General features: G+C 40.4%; 1 protein-coding gene across 16 annotated transcripts in view; it reads left to right on the top strand.

Moving 5' to 3' along the window:
• The window catches only part of kcnma1a (potassium large conductance calcium-activated channel, subfamily M, alpha member 1a), a 141,129-nt gene extending 132,041 nt beyond the window's left edge, over window positions 1–9,088 (top strand). For 8 of the 16 annotated variants that reach the window (XM_079362903.1, XM_079362904.1, XM_079362902.1 and 5 more), the window contains 3 exons: window positions 478–702; window positions 1,845–1,873; window positions 4,509–9,088. In XM_079362903.1, coding sequence (XP_079219029.1) covers window positions 478–702; window positions 1,845–1,873; window positions 4,509–4,660 — 406 coding nt within the window. In that variant the 3' untranslated portion in view covers window positions 4,661–9,088. The remainder of the gene's footprint in view (window positions 1–477; window positions 703–1,844; window positions 1,874–4,508) is intronic. The other 8 variants (XM_079362901.1, XM_079362908.1, XM_079362897.1 and 5 more) reach the window with 3 other exon arrangements.
• Window positions 9,089–16,417: the final 7,329 nt, after the last annotated feature.

Below are 16,417 nucleotides of genomic sequence, written 5' to 3'. Positions count from 1 at the left end.
GCAAAACATGATTATACCAAATCTATATTGCACAGGTCTTGAAAAGGTTGCTCAGTGTCACGTGTAACAGTTAAATATGTGTCAGTTTAAACCTGTTCTTCTTTGCCTCTTCGTGGCTCTGCTTCTTGTTAATTGTGACTATTCTCATTACGACCTAAACACACATGAAGTGTTATTTTTGTTGTTCCTCATTTCATTGGAATAAACTGTCAATAGAAGAATTTAATGTCGAGTTTAAGCCTGGTAACATACACATTCATATGTTCATTTTTATTGATCTCATTGTGTGAATGAAGAACTTTGAATTTTAAACATCAACTCAGTTATTTTTTTCTGTTGTCTTAATCTGTACTGTTCAAAAGATTTGAAGCATTTCCATGTCTACTCATGATTCTTCTCGTCCATCATGCGTCCTCGGTTTGTGATGCAGAATGATACAGAAGGTTTAATCTCTCTAACGTTTGTTTCCCCCGACAGGTACGTGATCACGAACCCACCGTACGAGTTTGAGCTCGTCCCCTCAGACCTGATCTTCTGCCTCATGCAGTTCGACCACAACGCAGGCCAGTCTCGGACAAGCTTGTCCCACTCTTCCCACTCCTCCCATTCCTCCAGCAAAAAGAGCTCCTCAGTCCACTCCATCCCGCCCTCCAACCGGCAGAACCGCAGCAGTAAGACCCGGGAGAGCCGCGACAAACAGAAGTGCGTACACTCAAATAGTCTCTTCATGTTTTAGCTTGCATGCCTTTAGTGTTTTACACTTGACCTGTAGATTAAAGGTGTGTGTGTGTGTGTGTGTGTGTGTTTGTGTGCAGTCCATGGTGACACATGCACTGGTATACACCGTGTATGGTGTGTTTCTGTGACTCGTTTTGCATCCACGCCCGTGTGTGTTTTCTTCACAATCATCTGCATGCGATATTCACTCTCACGTCACAGCTATCATAACATGACAAATGATTGGTTAACTCACTCGGTGGAACGCTGGCCTTCTTTGCCATCGCTAAAGCCTATTTTTGAACGATGCCCGTGGCATTGTAAACCGTTGCGCAACATGTTTGGATGGCACAGCCGTAGTGGTTGGAACAAGCTGACCGTAAAGGCCTCAACCACAGCCCAAAATAATCACGTAATGGTACACAACACATTCAGTTTGTTTTCAGTTTATCTGTTGTTTCTGTCTTAATATTGGATCGTTTTGGTGTCTAACTCTTGATACGTGTGGAGTAAATAACTGTTGTCTGGTGGATATTTGTGCACATGATCAGTATGATCATGGATGAAATGTATTGTGACTGACCTCCTGTAGCTGATTAGGAATTCGGAGCTCATTTGGCTTCTTATGAGCTGTTACTCACCATCATATCACCACCATAAGCGGTGTTGACATTTTTTATTTATTTTTTTCCATCCGTCCTGCTTTATTGCATGTTCATGTTGTTAGCCTGTGTAGCAGGTTCCTGTTCCTGTTCTGTTTGTCGAAACATTTTTTGAAATGATTTTGAATTTGGTAAAATACTTCAATCTTTATGTGATGATAGATCTTATTCTCCCTCTCAAAATATACACTTGAAATTGAATTTAATCTGGGAGTGTAACGTCAGGATTGTTTTAAATTGTGACATCTCTAAAAGCATGCAGATTTGTTACTGTTACTTTAGATAGGACATAGACATTATTCAACGATAAGCCCTCGATACATCTTAAAACTAAGATGTATGATAAATTCTTCATACCGTAGTAGCAATATGTAAGCCTTGGTTAGATTGATAGTCATTTGTCAGTTGTGTATTGACTGTAAATACAACTCACTTACAGTAGATTACTTACCTCTCTTTCTGAAGTGCAACAAGGATGAATAGAATGGGCCAAGGTATGCAAGTTAACGATTCTGCATGACTTAGCAACCTTTACCTGGGGTTCTGATCATAACTATGTCCCCTGTGGGTATTGTTATGACGAGGGGAGTTTTTTTTATTTTATTTTTTTATTCGTTATGTTCTTCAGATGTTAAGTAAACCATGCCTCAGTTTAAGTTTTGCTTTCGTACGGAAAGCAAAGTGTCTGCTGCTGCTCTTGCCTCCTCCCTGCCACGATCAGGACCATCTCCACATCGCATGACGTCGAGACGAACCCCTCTCCCGCCTTTCTTTGTGCCTCTCTCTCTCAGTTATTCACTCGATGATATGAGTTTCCTTTTTTTTTTTCTCCAGACGCACCTTCTTCCTGCATATACTTTCTTTCCATCACTGGCCATGTCTTTTTGATTGAATTCAACTTGAGATGGTTTGCATTGTGTGAGAGGTCTGTGTGTTTGTGCATCTTTCCCTCTCAGTGAATGCTCCTGACTGTAGCAGACTTTGAGGTGTCATCTTTGTGTCCTTGTGAAAAATAATAGGGAGTAAATATTGTACTGGCATCCGCATAAAGTAAAGATTAACAACATGTTGCCCAACTGTACAAACCTAAATCACAGCTCACATGTAGGTCAGACCGATTCAAATCCCCCTGATGCAGCCAATTGCGTACTTCTTCACGGAACTGTAGCAAAATATGTCCAGCCCTGTGCCATCAGTCACACTAAAAAAGTGGGAGGCATGACCAATTTAGGGCCTAAATTGAAGGGGATATGAGTCTGTCCCCTCCTTGTAACCCTGTGCACCAGATATGAAGGTTTGAGGCGACATCGCTAAGTTCCCCGTATCAGCAGCAGACTCTGGAGAGAGATGGCAGACATCTTGCTTCACCTCAGGCACTATTCTGCACATCAAATACCTGTGCTGTTACACACGACCCCTCAGCCTGAAGCCTGCTGACACACACACACACACACACACACACACACACACACACACACACACCTACACACACACACACAGACGCAAGCACACACAAATGAATCTCCACACATGCAAGCCTACATGTACATGAACACACATTCACACACGCATGCACACACTGTTTGCTCCACATAGCAAAGTTAAAATTTGATTTTTACAACTTTACCCAAGAGGAAGTGACATCTTGAATGGCATTGCAGATGTCAGAAGTGCAGGCAGAGAGTTTACAAACTTCTGACAGTTGGCACACACCCTTTCCTTTCTTCCAGCTTCGCTCTCATAGCCTATTTTAGCATGAAGAGGCTTTCTCTATCATAACTTCACATAACGTGTTCTTTCAACTAATGACTGTCTGCACAAGACTTACTTACTAAGAAAATGAAGCTGAAATAAAACTTGCTAAAAAATAAAACTGACACGCACAGTATATAGATTCTGTCGCCACGGGACTCTCAATCAAAACAATAAGACAACTTCCTGAGAATTTCAGCCCTCGCAGGGCTGCTCCATCCACCATCAGTCTGTAAAGTAAAATTCTGTAGTTTGTTCGTAACAAACTCGCTTGGAACTCAAGCTCTTCTATTGTTGCCCACCAATTTTCTTCTTCACTTGTCCCTATCGTTTCATGAATGTATTCATAGAGGGTACAGAGTTTAAGAGAAGTGTCAACTTTTGAACTTTGTGCATGTGTCCCAGCCTCAGAGGAAGTTGACACTGGGCAAAATACCTGTCGACATCTTTACATTTACTTAATTTGCGAAAGCGCTAATTTTAGAATCTAACTTGTTTTTCTCAATGGGAATTCAGTTTGCATAATCAGCAGAAGCATTTGTTGTGAGACTACTTAATTTGTAGAAAGAATTGAACTGAAAACTCAGGAAACTGTTTCTTTGAGGACCACAAACTGAAGACTGTTTTCCCTTTCTGCTCTCTCTGATTTAGCATCAGCTACCTCTTCGCTTCAAATAATCGTTTGCATGGTTTTCACAGTACGAGAAAATTATTTTTCTTTTGAAATCCAATAGACCAAAATCACTTCTAAATTGAAACAAAGCCCAAACTGACTTCAGTGAATTCAAAGATTTCTTCTCCCCAGCCTGTATTTGATTGGAGTTACTGTGAGGCACGTTCACGTTGACCCCGTCGACAAAGTGGCCTCTTATCTTATCTCGTACTTGACATGTGTAAGAAGTGACTTTTAACCCCAAAAACTTCTTAACTTTACAAGTTTAAAGCGTCACACATTGAGAACCTATGCTGTGGAAATTGCAAGACAAAGCTGTTTCTTCAGTTTGCTGTTAACGTCTTTGACATACATACACCTGAATGGAGAAAGACTGATGTCTGTATGCTGATGCTCTCTCTTCCTATTTTAAGTCATTTAGGCAGTAATCTTTATTTCAATCTGCTTCATAAACTAACGCTGTAAACAACGCTGACAGGAGCTTTACACAATAACAAGAAACAACACAAAGACATTTGAAATTGGCTCAGCACACCAGAACACAAATTCAATCTGAACCTCAATGTTGGTTGCCAATTAAAAAAAAAATCTATTTAAATCCATCACTTAAACTGAGGCAGTATGGTTGTTAGGAATCACATGTTTCAACCTCTTCCAAACTAACTCTACCACCTCTTCTCCCTCTCTCGCCCTGTCCTCTTCAGAAAAGAAATGGTTTACAGATGAACCAGAAAATGCCTACCCACGGAACATTCAGATCAAGCCCATGAGCACTCACATGGCCAACCAAGTCAACCAATACAAATCCACCAGTAGTCTGATCCCACCAATCAGAGAAGTTGAAGATGAATGCTGAACACGACAGGGTTTTCTTGCTGACTCACCAGACATCTGTACGCGCTTTCAAAAGAGACGAGAAAAGATCGCCTGCGGAGGAGGGACGATGATGACTAACAGGGATGTTGAAGACTAAAGCATTTCTCTTCTCTCATTCTTCGAATCAAGAGTCGGACAGGAACCCAAACTGGACGGACCTCCTATGTGTATACCTTTAATGTTACTTCCATGCTCTTGGACATTGTTTTATTTATTAATGTATCCATAGTGATGTACATAATGACAATCAAATAAGGATTGTACAGCCCCTTCCCCCTAGCACTTTTTGGAATTATTTTAAGAGTTGACAAAAAAAAGAGTACTTCCTGTAATTCTTTGCAATATTTCACCTCTTCGTGTGACCAGACTCAACGGCTGAGGCCACTGGCTCTCCGAGGATGAGGGTTGCAGCGATGAGCTGATCATATCATATCTCCCAAAGAGCCGCCCAGATGCTTCAAGTTAAACCAGCTGGGTTCATCGACTTCAAATCTTCTGTCTGCTTCTGTTCTATTTGCACTAAAACTGAATAAGTTTCTTTTGACAGAACAACTTGAACCATCCGAATTCCCCTTCAAATACAATATTGTGAAGGGAGAAAGGAAGGGATGGAGGGCTGCTTGGCTTCAAAGGCATACTACTCTTGTTCTTAGGTTGTTGTACATCATGTTGTTGCTTAAGGTTTGCTACTTCTCCAGTGACTCGTCATATTGAGTGAGAGCATTCCAGTCCTGCAGAACAAAAATCATCTCACAAACCAGTAGACTTAAACAACTTAGAGAATGGTGCAGTGTTGGTGTTTGCTGGCTGAAAGAGAAAACCCTGTTCCTACATGTCTTCTGCTGATACGTCAGATCATAATGCCTGTGACTCTGTTTTCAGCTTCTACCGCATGATATGTGCCTGAGCCCCCTCCATAACAGATACAGGGTGGTTGATCGAGCTGAATACAGGAGATACAAGGGTAAAAAAAAAAAAAAAAAAAAAAAAAACCCTCTCTGAACTTCATGCGTTAAGGAGCTTTTATGTTATGTACAAGCTGTGTGTGTGCGCGTGCGTGTGTGTGTGTGTCTGCATCCCAGCCATTTGTCCTGCTGGTGTCGCGCTGATCAGTGCTGTCGTCTCCTCCATCAGCTTGTAGGTGATGGTGAGTCTTTGAAGGAACAGCATGTGTGGTTTCAGCTTAAAAAAAAAAAAAAGATGAACGTCAAGGTTGAATTCATGAAGAAAAATCTAGAGGGTTTGGATCTACTAACAAAAACTGTTGCATCAAAACAAAAATCCCCAACTGTGTTTGAGCTACCACGAACAGCAGCGGCGTGCCCACCGTTAACACTTTGCCGTGACTTCTGTGGCAAGAATTGGGATCACAAAGATGAGTGGTGTAATTTCTGAATGTTTTTTTTTTTTTGTTATTAACGACTAAGAGATTGCCACATATTGCGTAAAAGTGGGCATCAATGGGTCCTCCTTTAATCGGAGCAACTGCCTGGCACAGGATTGGCACAGAGGCAGTAAAGCGCTTGGATGTTCTCTGTTGCCAATCCAGATGTTACACGCCTCAAAACTCTCAGGAGTTAAAGATGCTGTTCTGTCCCCCATTGCGGGAGAAATGCTCAAACATAGTTGGGTGGAGAATGCAACCATGCCACAGACTGCTAATAAGGACACTGGAGAGGAACCGGTGTTCTTCATGCTAGCCTGTGTGCGACAGAAGAGTGTTTTTTGCACACGTTTAGGCAATGATCGATGGTAATCCAGCTGTGAGGGTGATGGAGGATTGAGGTGGTCGCCTTGTTCATCCTGAAACATTAACTTATATACAAAATATTAGGTTGGATTTATACATATAAAACATAATTATTTTGTATCCATACACATAGTCAACTTGCAATTATTTTTCTAGAAAAGAGCCAAGTAATTAAAAACTAAGTATTAAAAGATTTAAAAAAGACTTAAATTATATCTTTAATTACGTCATATCAAAGGATTAAGTGTTCAACTATATCACCTTTATTTAACTTCATACTCAAACAAAAGATTATTTTTTTACCACCTTACCCCACTTTAACAAACTGCGTCCCTCTGGAGTCAGTGAGGCTTGGACTAGTTTGCATTGTGAAGCCACCATCTTCAGCCTGGCAGCTCAGCTCTGTTGAGTGCTTGTAGAAATCAATGAATGCTCATCCCGTTTAGTCGCACTGATGAGCAATTACCAAATAGTACGTCTGCTGCTTAGCATTGCTAGCTACCAACATGCAGACAGAGGAGCGGATGTAGAGGAGGGATGTAAATGTCGTGTTTAAATCAAGAGCAAATTAAGAAGATGACTTTGTGTGCAGGCCAGAAGTGAATGACCTTCATTAGATAAGTTTGACCTAAATTAGGTCCCTAGTGTAGAGGAAGAGTGTGTACTCGACAGCACAGTGTGCTGGTGTTCTCAACTGAACATGACTTCAGATATGACACGGAGATGCTGTCAGGTCTCCGCTATAGGCTGCAAAAGCTAAACTGACATAAATACTTTAGGAATTTGCGAAAAGAACATAACATTGTGCTAAATATGTCTGTGTAAATTCAACCCATGAGAATAGGCCACATTTATTTTTTAAACCAAATGATCAGAGCTTCAATGTCTGTCTATTGGATGTGTTGCAACTATACTGAAGCCTCATACACATTGTCCTGAAGTGAACTTTGAACTGTGATTACATCGTCGTCACACTTTGTAGCAAATAGATTTTCTTTTCAGAAGATATGTTAGTAATATGTATGTTTAATTGGGTTGTTCATGGCATATTTGCCAGCCTGAAAAATAAGGAACTACTCAGATTTGATCATTTCAATGACGCATTATACATAGAGTTGACAAACTGATTGTTAAGCTTAAAAAAAGAAGAAAAAAAAAAGACTAATGTCGATGTTGAAAAAGAAAGCTCCTGGATTCCTGTAGAAAAGTCTGACGGGAGTTGATCTGGTTAATCAGCCATCACAACGATGGGAGGTAGCACCAATTCAGCAAAGATTATCAAAAGAGAGAACATCCTTAACTTCCCTGTTTTTACGACTTTGTGTTATTACAGGGTTTACATTCCATTTTGTCAGCTTGTCATCCGTCACCACTGCTTCTTATTTGTTTACAGAGTATTACTTTGAGATACTTAAACATAGCATTGCTCAGAAATAGAACGTTACATGCTGCAAACTGGCATCAACACGAACTCACAAAGTAATGCACCATTTGTTTTCATTACGCTTCACTACTGTGCTTTTTCTACCTGAACACTCATTGTGCGACTCATACAGGCATTATTTACAACACTGGACTGAGATGACTCTTCTTCCTTCACCTTTTCAAATGTCTCTTTTTATGTCTAGATGTTTTTTTTTGTTTTGCATTGTATACCTCTAAAGATTTTTCGTTTTTTTTTTTTTTTTTGAAGTGCCATGAAGAATTTAGTTATGCGAGCATCCTTCAGTCATTCAGGGACACAAGCTCGCTCTGACAGAGCTGAGTCCGTGTGTTTTCCACTGTGAGAACGGTGTCTTGTACTGACATGGAGAACATCCAAGCCATCAATGCCTCCATGTCAGTATAGTGCCAGGCAGTGCACGAGGTCAAGAGGAGGACCCATATTAAGTCCCACTATAACGAAAAGTGGCATTCAGGAAGTGTGAGGGACTGCTGGAGCGGAGACAGATGGATATCAGATATACATATCATCTCTGCTGTGATTGTTTTCCAGGTGATTAGGTTGTGTCATGTTGTGTATTAACATATGGATGACTGAAAGATGCATTTAAAGGCCCAGTGCCTGTAACATCAACATGTTTTTTTGTACACGGAACAAATCAAAGACGATGATGCGTAGTATGTTTCTGTCACAGTATGTTGCATCATTTTTGTTAATCTATTTGTTGCTGTAAAGGATGGATATAATAACTTATTTGCTGGGAGTTGTACCAGATATAATAGAACATATAATACTTATAGGGATGGGAGGTGGGTCTCAAGTCTTAAAAACACATTGAGATTGCATTCAGCAATTTTGATGTTTCTTTTTTTAAGAAAATGTTCCGTTTTTTTTTTTTTGGCTGCCTATCAGTTCAGGAAGCATTCAGGACATTGCTCTTGCGTATCACAGATAAGATTTGTTGGCACGTCTTCATTGCAGCAAACAGGAGCTCGACATAGCAGTCTAATTAGTTTGGATGTGTTCTAGATATGACGGATAAATGGATTATTTGATGGTGCTGAGTTGATCTACCTGACTCTGTCAAATATAATCTGCTGATAAATATACTGTCTTGTACAAAAAGTTTGTACATAGATTGTACATGGTTTCTTTTTGTATTTTCTCAAATTAAAATGGATGTATTTGTGTTCTAAACAATGAAATTCTCCTCGTTATTCAAACTGCAAAAACATGCTTACATCTCTGTACATTTTTCATTTGATGCTACAGTTTCAGAGGGAAACATCTTTGGAAGATTGAGATATTTTAATGTGTTAACAATATACAGTATATGACCGTGTTATTTCATAAATGTATGTTATAATTATTTGTACATAAAACTACCTACCAGATGAGAAAATGACAATTAGTATCGCACTGAAATAACATTGCCACAAATTTAAATTATGTAAAAATGTTTTTGAAAGGCTGTTTTCTAGATAAGGAAATAAATAGAAAAGCAAGGCTAAACTTTTCAACCCTGCTGTAGAATGTAAGTTTAAAGACTAAACATGTTTGATTCATTTCCATTATGTTGGAGTTATTTTTTAACCTCCCCCCTCCCACATTTCATTGACAGTGGCCCTGCATCAAACACAAAGAGGACACACGGCCACCATCATATTTTGATTCAGGTAACTGAATGAAGGGCTCTATTGAAATAACAAAACGTGTCCTATAAAGTTCACACATTTGGGTCACACTTTTCTTTATGTACATATACATGAAATCTAAGTTATGGTTGCATTGTACCAAAATCTGTGAATACAAAAGAAGCTTGAAAGTAAAATAAGTTGTATATTTCAGTTTATCTGACCAGTGAACAATAATACTGTCCCTTGGGTGAATGACTTTGGAAGCATCTTATGATTCTGCCTTGATAGTTTATATGTTGTCTTAAAAAAAAACAGGAGAGACAAATCACTACTGCAAGAGCTTCCTTTTTTTGCTAACTTACTTTGGTAACTATTGAGAGAAATCGGTTATGACTGCAGAACAAACAAATACTCAGTTTTTGTCAAGAACAGACACAAGCCTTAAGAAGTCTACATCTTAATAGTGGTTTATGTGGTTTATGTTTACTGACACATTTACTGACTCGCCTCACACTTGGGACAGTTGGGGAGAATTATGTTTTGAGTTGTGCTCTTTATTGAGCCCTAAAGCGGAGACAGTATGTCCATAAAGGAACCAGTTCCTCATCAGCAGCTGGGCCTTTGGGTAAACGATCAAAGCACTAATTCACTGCTGGGACTACATTTATAATCTCAGCACTTTTGAAACACAACTAAATCAAAAATCCTAAATCACTTCACTACTTTACAGTGTATATCAAATACAAAGGCACTGTGTAGTTCCAATAGAGCCAGTGTGTGACCTTGACTGTCACCAGGGAAACCTCAGCTAAACATAAATTGTATTTTTACCAATCCCCAACCTTCGGAGGGGTCGGTGACCCTGCGGTCCAAGTTGCATGGCCAATCCGCTTATCCATTGAGCCCGGCATTAGTCTTGATTTAAGTTAACTGACACGCTATTAGCTGCTCCATCACTTTCACCTGTCAGGCTGTCAATCATCCGGGATCCACAGTGATGGGTGGGAATAGCATTCGAATCACATTCTGTCCGCGCTGGCTCGTATATCTCCGTAGCGACGGTGACAGCGGATGAGCAAAGGACATCATACCTGGTATCTACGCCGTGCTGTCATGTCAGAGCTGCGAAATGTTTTTTTGCAACACATCGAGGTGTGCAGCATCTTAATGTGGATTTGGTTTACAGATACAGTTATTTCAGGGGGCAATGATATATTGAGCAAGTAATCCCCTTCCCCATGTTGGAGCTTTAACATGTCTGAGCGAAGCCTGGCCGGTGATAAGCATGTCATTAAACACAGCCAAAGTTAAAGGTTTTTCTAACCTTTGTGTATGACACAATATTTTCCAGCTGAATGTCTGCATTAGATACTTTGCATTAAACAATGTGTCACCTGTGTCAAGGGTACTGAAATATCTCCTGAGACTCTTTTCAAACATCATAAGCAGCACCAATTCTGAGGTGTTATGATGACATCTCGGATGTCGACCCTCTCCTCTCTCATTGCTAGAAATCAGTGGACATCTCATACGTCTCCTGGCCCTGCCTGCTCCTCCTCCTCCTCTTTCTCCTCCTCCTCCTCCTCTAGCTTCTCAGTTGAAGTGTGCAATTTCACACTCCAATGTCAAACAGCCGGACAGAAGGAGAATGTATGACCCACCTCGGCATTTGTCCTCATTTCTCTCTCAAATGTGCAAACACTATTACCCTTGGGTTATCTTAAGTGGTGTGGTGACGATTCGCAGCCTGTCCTCTCTCCTTCTCGCCAGACGCACCATCAAAAACACGACAAGCAGTGGGGGTAAAAAAAGACGGAGCGGGGCAAAGGAGGGAAAAAGATGGAAACGGAGCAGATGTTTGTGTGGCTGTTGATTTGTGGCCTGATAAGGGTGCTACACAGGCAGCTGGAATTGATGGCTTGTTAGTGAGGACGGGCCCCTCTGTGAGTTGTTTTCAAAATGATTGATTTACAATAAAGTGGCTCCGGGTGTGTGCATGCAGCCAGAACTGATGCAGATCGATCCCACCGAAATTGATTGATCAGCCATTTAGCTTGGCAGTGTGTTTACCGAACGAAAACCAACCAGGACTCTTCTCCAGGCACCCCCCCCCCCCCCTCCCCCCCCTTTCCCTTCTCATAAAGCAAAGGAGAAATGCCACCTCTGGGCCTGTCTCATTGCTTTGGCAGTGGCAGCAAAAACAGCCCATATCAGAATATGAACCATAAAAATGTAATCATACAGTGAGAAACACTGGCATAAACGTTTACGAGTGTGTGCTTTATTCTGCTATCAACGTGTCCTTCTGCAACTTGGAGATACTGCGCCTTTTAAAATAATGACAAACGTGTGCAATGCAAGGGGAGGAAAAGCTGTTCGCCTTATCGCATGGTCACATTGAGACTTTGTGAGGGAGGCGTCGAAATAACTAATAACCATGAATTTCTCTGAACAAGCAGCTCATTCACAGTCACACTAAAAAGCTGACACGACAACCTTTACCTGCTTTAGTATTGTTTAGATGACTATCATACATAATATACAACAACCCTCAAGTGCAAAAGAGTCTCATCTGTGGGCTGCGTCTTTAGCAATTTTTCCAAACAGTGCATATAAGTGTCTCTGTGTGCTTTATAAGGAGTTGAATTGATGGCTATAGCACAAGGACATTATTTACAATACGACCCCTGTGACTTTTCCTCATGTCCTCCCCGCCAAAACAAACCTCTCCACCACTCCGCCCGAGGACTTAAATCACCTGTCCTCAGACGCCTCATCCTGTTATTTGGATAATTGCCAACGAGAGCAAGCTTTTCCATTCTCACGACAGCATGCAGTGGCACCATCATGTTCCTTATTAACAATTTTACACACTTGGCCGCAGCGAGAGGGTGTCAGAATGCCAATAATATTTACCGTCTGCTGTGCGGGCTATTCAGGGGAGGCTGAGTGTTGCTGATTGCCCTGACAGAAGCTGACAGCACCCTGAACCTGAGCTCCCTGCAAATCGACTCAGCAGAGTGTCTTCTTCTCAAGGCGGCAGGGTGTGCCTGTGGCAATGAACCAGGTGATGGAGCACAACACGGCTCATGTGTTAGTGCCTGAAAACAAACAAAGGCAATCTTTCTCTTCATCTTGAGCACACACGTGCTGATGGATCGTAATTTATATTAAGAAATCAACTTCACACATCCTCCACACAGGCCTTTTGTAGATTCTTAAAGCCCCTGGATATTCTGCTTGAAGAGTTAAAATCAAAGTTGAGAATCTCCCTGGCTGTTTACATTATTTCTCAAGAGCTTGTCGGCTAGCAGAGATCACAGTTTGATCAACATTTCCCTCTTTGATTGACAACTGGTTGACCGTCAGTGTTGTCCAGTGTTTGAAGCATTTGATTCAGAATCAAGGGAGAAAGCAGGAGCCCTATAACTGGAAAATATGTATTTCAATTAGTCAATAAATGTTGAGTTGCAAAATGTTACGCTAGCCATGTTGTCAGCAGTACACTTGCAAAATAAGCCCTGACCATTTTTTTCAAATATAAATGCAATGCTAATTGACAGCTCAGTAGTGTTAATACACACTAAACACTGTGTCAAACTGACCTCCAGCAGAGCCCAACACAATGCTAGTGAAAATATGTAATGAATGACATTACAGCTAATGCTAGGTGTACACAGCTAATTGCTGCTATTTAAACAATTTAGGTAGTTTTGTCATAAATATCACAGTTTAACCATGTCCAAGTTAAACCCAGCATCAGACAGGCTTTCAGAATTTGTGCAAACAACGTTTGAATGTATGTAAACTGAGTTCTGATCCTTTTAGATGCTAACGATTATGTGCATAAGACCTCAATTCCATTACATTCCATTGTGGATTTGGGTTTCCATTGGCTTTGTGAAGGATCTATGTGTATATATATATATATATATATATATATAGATTTATTCTTTACTGATTCAGCCTCCCTTTGAGAATAAACTGTCTTTTTAAAATGTCATTATGGGTCATTTAGGAAATCAATGAGTGACAGCATTTAAAATAATTTTCCAGAAGAGCTGGAGGGCTAATAAGTGAATCATTTGTCTTTGGATTACTGAACCTTCTCCGTCAATCCATCCAGTCTGTAACGATTCCCATAACATTGATGTAAAAGATGTTGACACCAATTATAGCACTTCCTCTTGACCCCTGACAAGCGTCCACTGAAAGCGTTAAAGATCACAGATACACAGACATATACAGTAAACACACATATGGTAGCAATACATCACCTCAAACATATCAATATCAATGTTTGTGTGTGTGTGTGTGTGTGTGTGTGTGTGTGTGTGTGTGTGTGTGTGTGTGTGTGTGAGTGTGAGTGTGAGTATGAGAAAGAGACAGAGAGTGACAGAGGGAGAAAAAGTGAGACCCAAAGACTGAGCCCCATCCTAATTCGGCCATGATAATAGTTTCCATGACAATGAGGCGTGCTCCGTGCATCAGTTGTGGCCCAGATAAACAGTGATCCTTTACGAAAACAAGAAGGTCATTACAGCAGCTTGTCAAATCAATGCCCAGTGTGTCCAAGTTGATTAAGACATCTCCCCTCAGCTCTGACACTCCGTCAATAGCGGCAGGCGCACAATGCAGTGGAGGGAGAGGGAGGATGTGTGTGTGTGTGTGTGTGTGTGTGTGTGTGTGTTGGAAGGTGGAGGGGGGTGGTTTCCTGCTCTCTCTTTCGTTCCACACACACACCTACGCAAACACACGCACAGTACTCAGATGATTGGAGTGAAATACCCATCAGTCAGGGAGCCGAGGTGGACTAATGATTCCCTGTGCTGCCTATTAGAACTACATGACAACTCAATCCTGCTCACGGAAAGAGAAATGGAGGAGAGAGGGAGATGGGATGGGGGGAGGCGGGGAGGCAAAGGGTGGGGAGGGTGAATAAAGAGACAGAGGAAGAGAGGAAGACGAGGAAAAAGTGACCTTGTAGCAGCATCATTTGAGGCTGAATTAAATTGGCAAGAGCAGCTAATCTTTACCTGGGGGCGATTAACAGAATTAAAGGAGAACAACAAAGGCACAGGGGTTGGCCTTTTCTCTTTTTTCTGTCTGACACTGCCATTTGAAATTGTGTTGCATGTCCTCGCTTGAAAAAGTCGGTGAAGCTTCCTCTCCGAGCCAATCACGACTGGAGACTGGATTTTCAATTAACACTGAAACAAAGTTAACTTTTGAAAGGCTGTCAATAAGAAGTGTTATCAAATAAAGTTTATGCACTTAAATTAGGACAGCATTCGTTACCAGGTTTCTTTCCATTTTGATAATAATATTACATTTTTCACATATTTTTTTTTAATTATTTGTTTTTTAATCCTGAAGTGCAAATCTACCTTCAAATTCAAATTCAATAAAAAAAAGACCATGAAACTTTCCCCCATTGTGAAATAATTGGATACCATTAGCAGAAAGTGTAATACTTCAAGTTTAGCCTCTGCTCGGGGTCTCTTCGCCTCCCTCTTCTCACAGGCTAATCAATATGTTTGGAAAGGCAGACAAGGTTAGGCCTGTCAGCCTGTCTGAGAGAGAGAGAGAGAGAGGAAAAAAATTGCTAATACCCAAATGCAAAGGTTCATGGCTGAAGTTTACCCACACATAGACAAGAAGAAGAAAAACAACTAATAAAGCTTAAACTCAGAGACCTTCTAACTAACTCTAGTGAGTAGTTCGATATTTTGTGCTGTGGGCATCAAATCGCAATATACATATTTATAATGTTGAGTTATTTGTATTTTGTTGTGAGACAAACTTTGATTAAACTAAAAAAAAGGGTTTTAAAACTTTGAAACAAGGTTAACTGCTGTATCTTTTAGCGATGCTATCAAAGTAATATAAGTACATATTTGACAGTATTTGTTTTTATGACCAAATACCTGCACGACGTATGACATTATTCAGGAAGCAGACATACTTTAAGTTCATTGTTCAACATCAAGGAAATAAATCTGCTCCTCAATGAATGTTTATCTGCCATTTAATTTCATGGGGGGTTTAAACAGTTAACTAAAAATATATATTAAATGATACAGTGTTGTATCTTTCTGTTAAATGCTTCTGATGTGGTAACATCTGGTTTAAGTTCAAGTTTGATTAAGTGAAATTACTGTATGGATTGAATAGCTACCTTCTTTGTTTGCTGACATCATTATAGACAAAGTATTTGATCCAATGTAGCTCAGATTTGCTGTTTTAAAGTACTTTATTTATTATTATTATTTGTGAATTATTTGTGTGAATTTTGTGAATTTATTTTTGTGAATTTTATTTTTTGTGATTATTATTTTTGTGAATTTTTGGTTTTATGAGTTTTACAAATAACAGGGACCCAAGTTGTTTTATAACAGAAGACAGATTGACTTCAATAACCTAGATTTAAATTCTGCCCAGAGAGAGGCACATAATTAAAACATGAGCCTCTTACCAATGACCAGCAATATTACTTCCATAAAAAAAAACAAGAGTGGCTGCAGTAAATAGCTTTTTACCTTCAGAGTATTCATGATTCAAGGATTTCATTTGTGCCTTAACCCAGGGGAGGAGTGCTGGATCTCCATGTCTTTAAAAATGACCGGAGAACAGATCTTGCTCACCTTTTCCTCACAATTAATCACCACCATGTGTCAAAAATGGACAGCTTCTGTATGTCACTGTCATCGTCCAAGGCCAAGCAGAGCGGTTTGAGACGCTGCCCTCCAGAAAACCCCAGAGATAGGATCAGGAGCGCCGCAGGAAATACCACCGAGTCTGACACGCAACAAAACACATTCCTCCCTCAGGACACACCACTGTGAGGCTCATAATGTGTGTATTCATATGAAATGTAAGAACATTGTTTACAGTTCAAAGACGTTC

This window comes from Symphodus melops (genome assembly GCF_947650265.1).
Source record: "Symphodus melops genome assembly, chromosome: 15".
In the NCBI taxonomy this organism is placed as follows: domain Eukaryota; kingdom Metazoa; phylum Chordata; class Actinopteri; order Labriformes; family Labridae; genus Symphodus; species Symphodus melops.
Note: the sequence above shows the minus strand (reverse complement) of the source record. Positions and strands in the feature narration are given on the sequence as shown.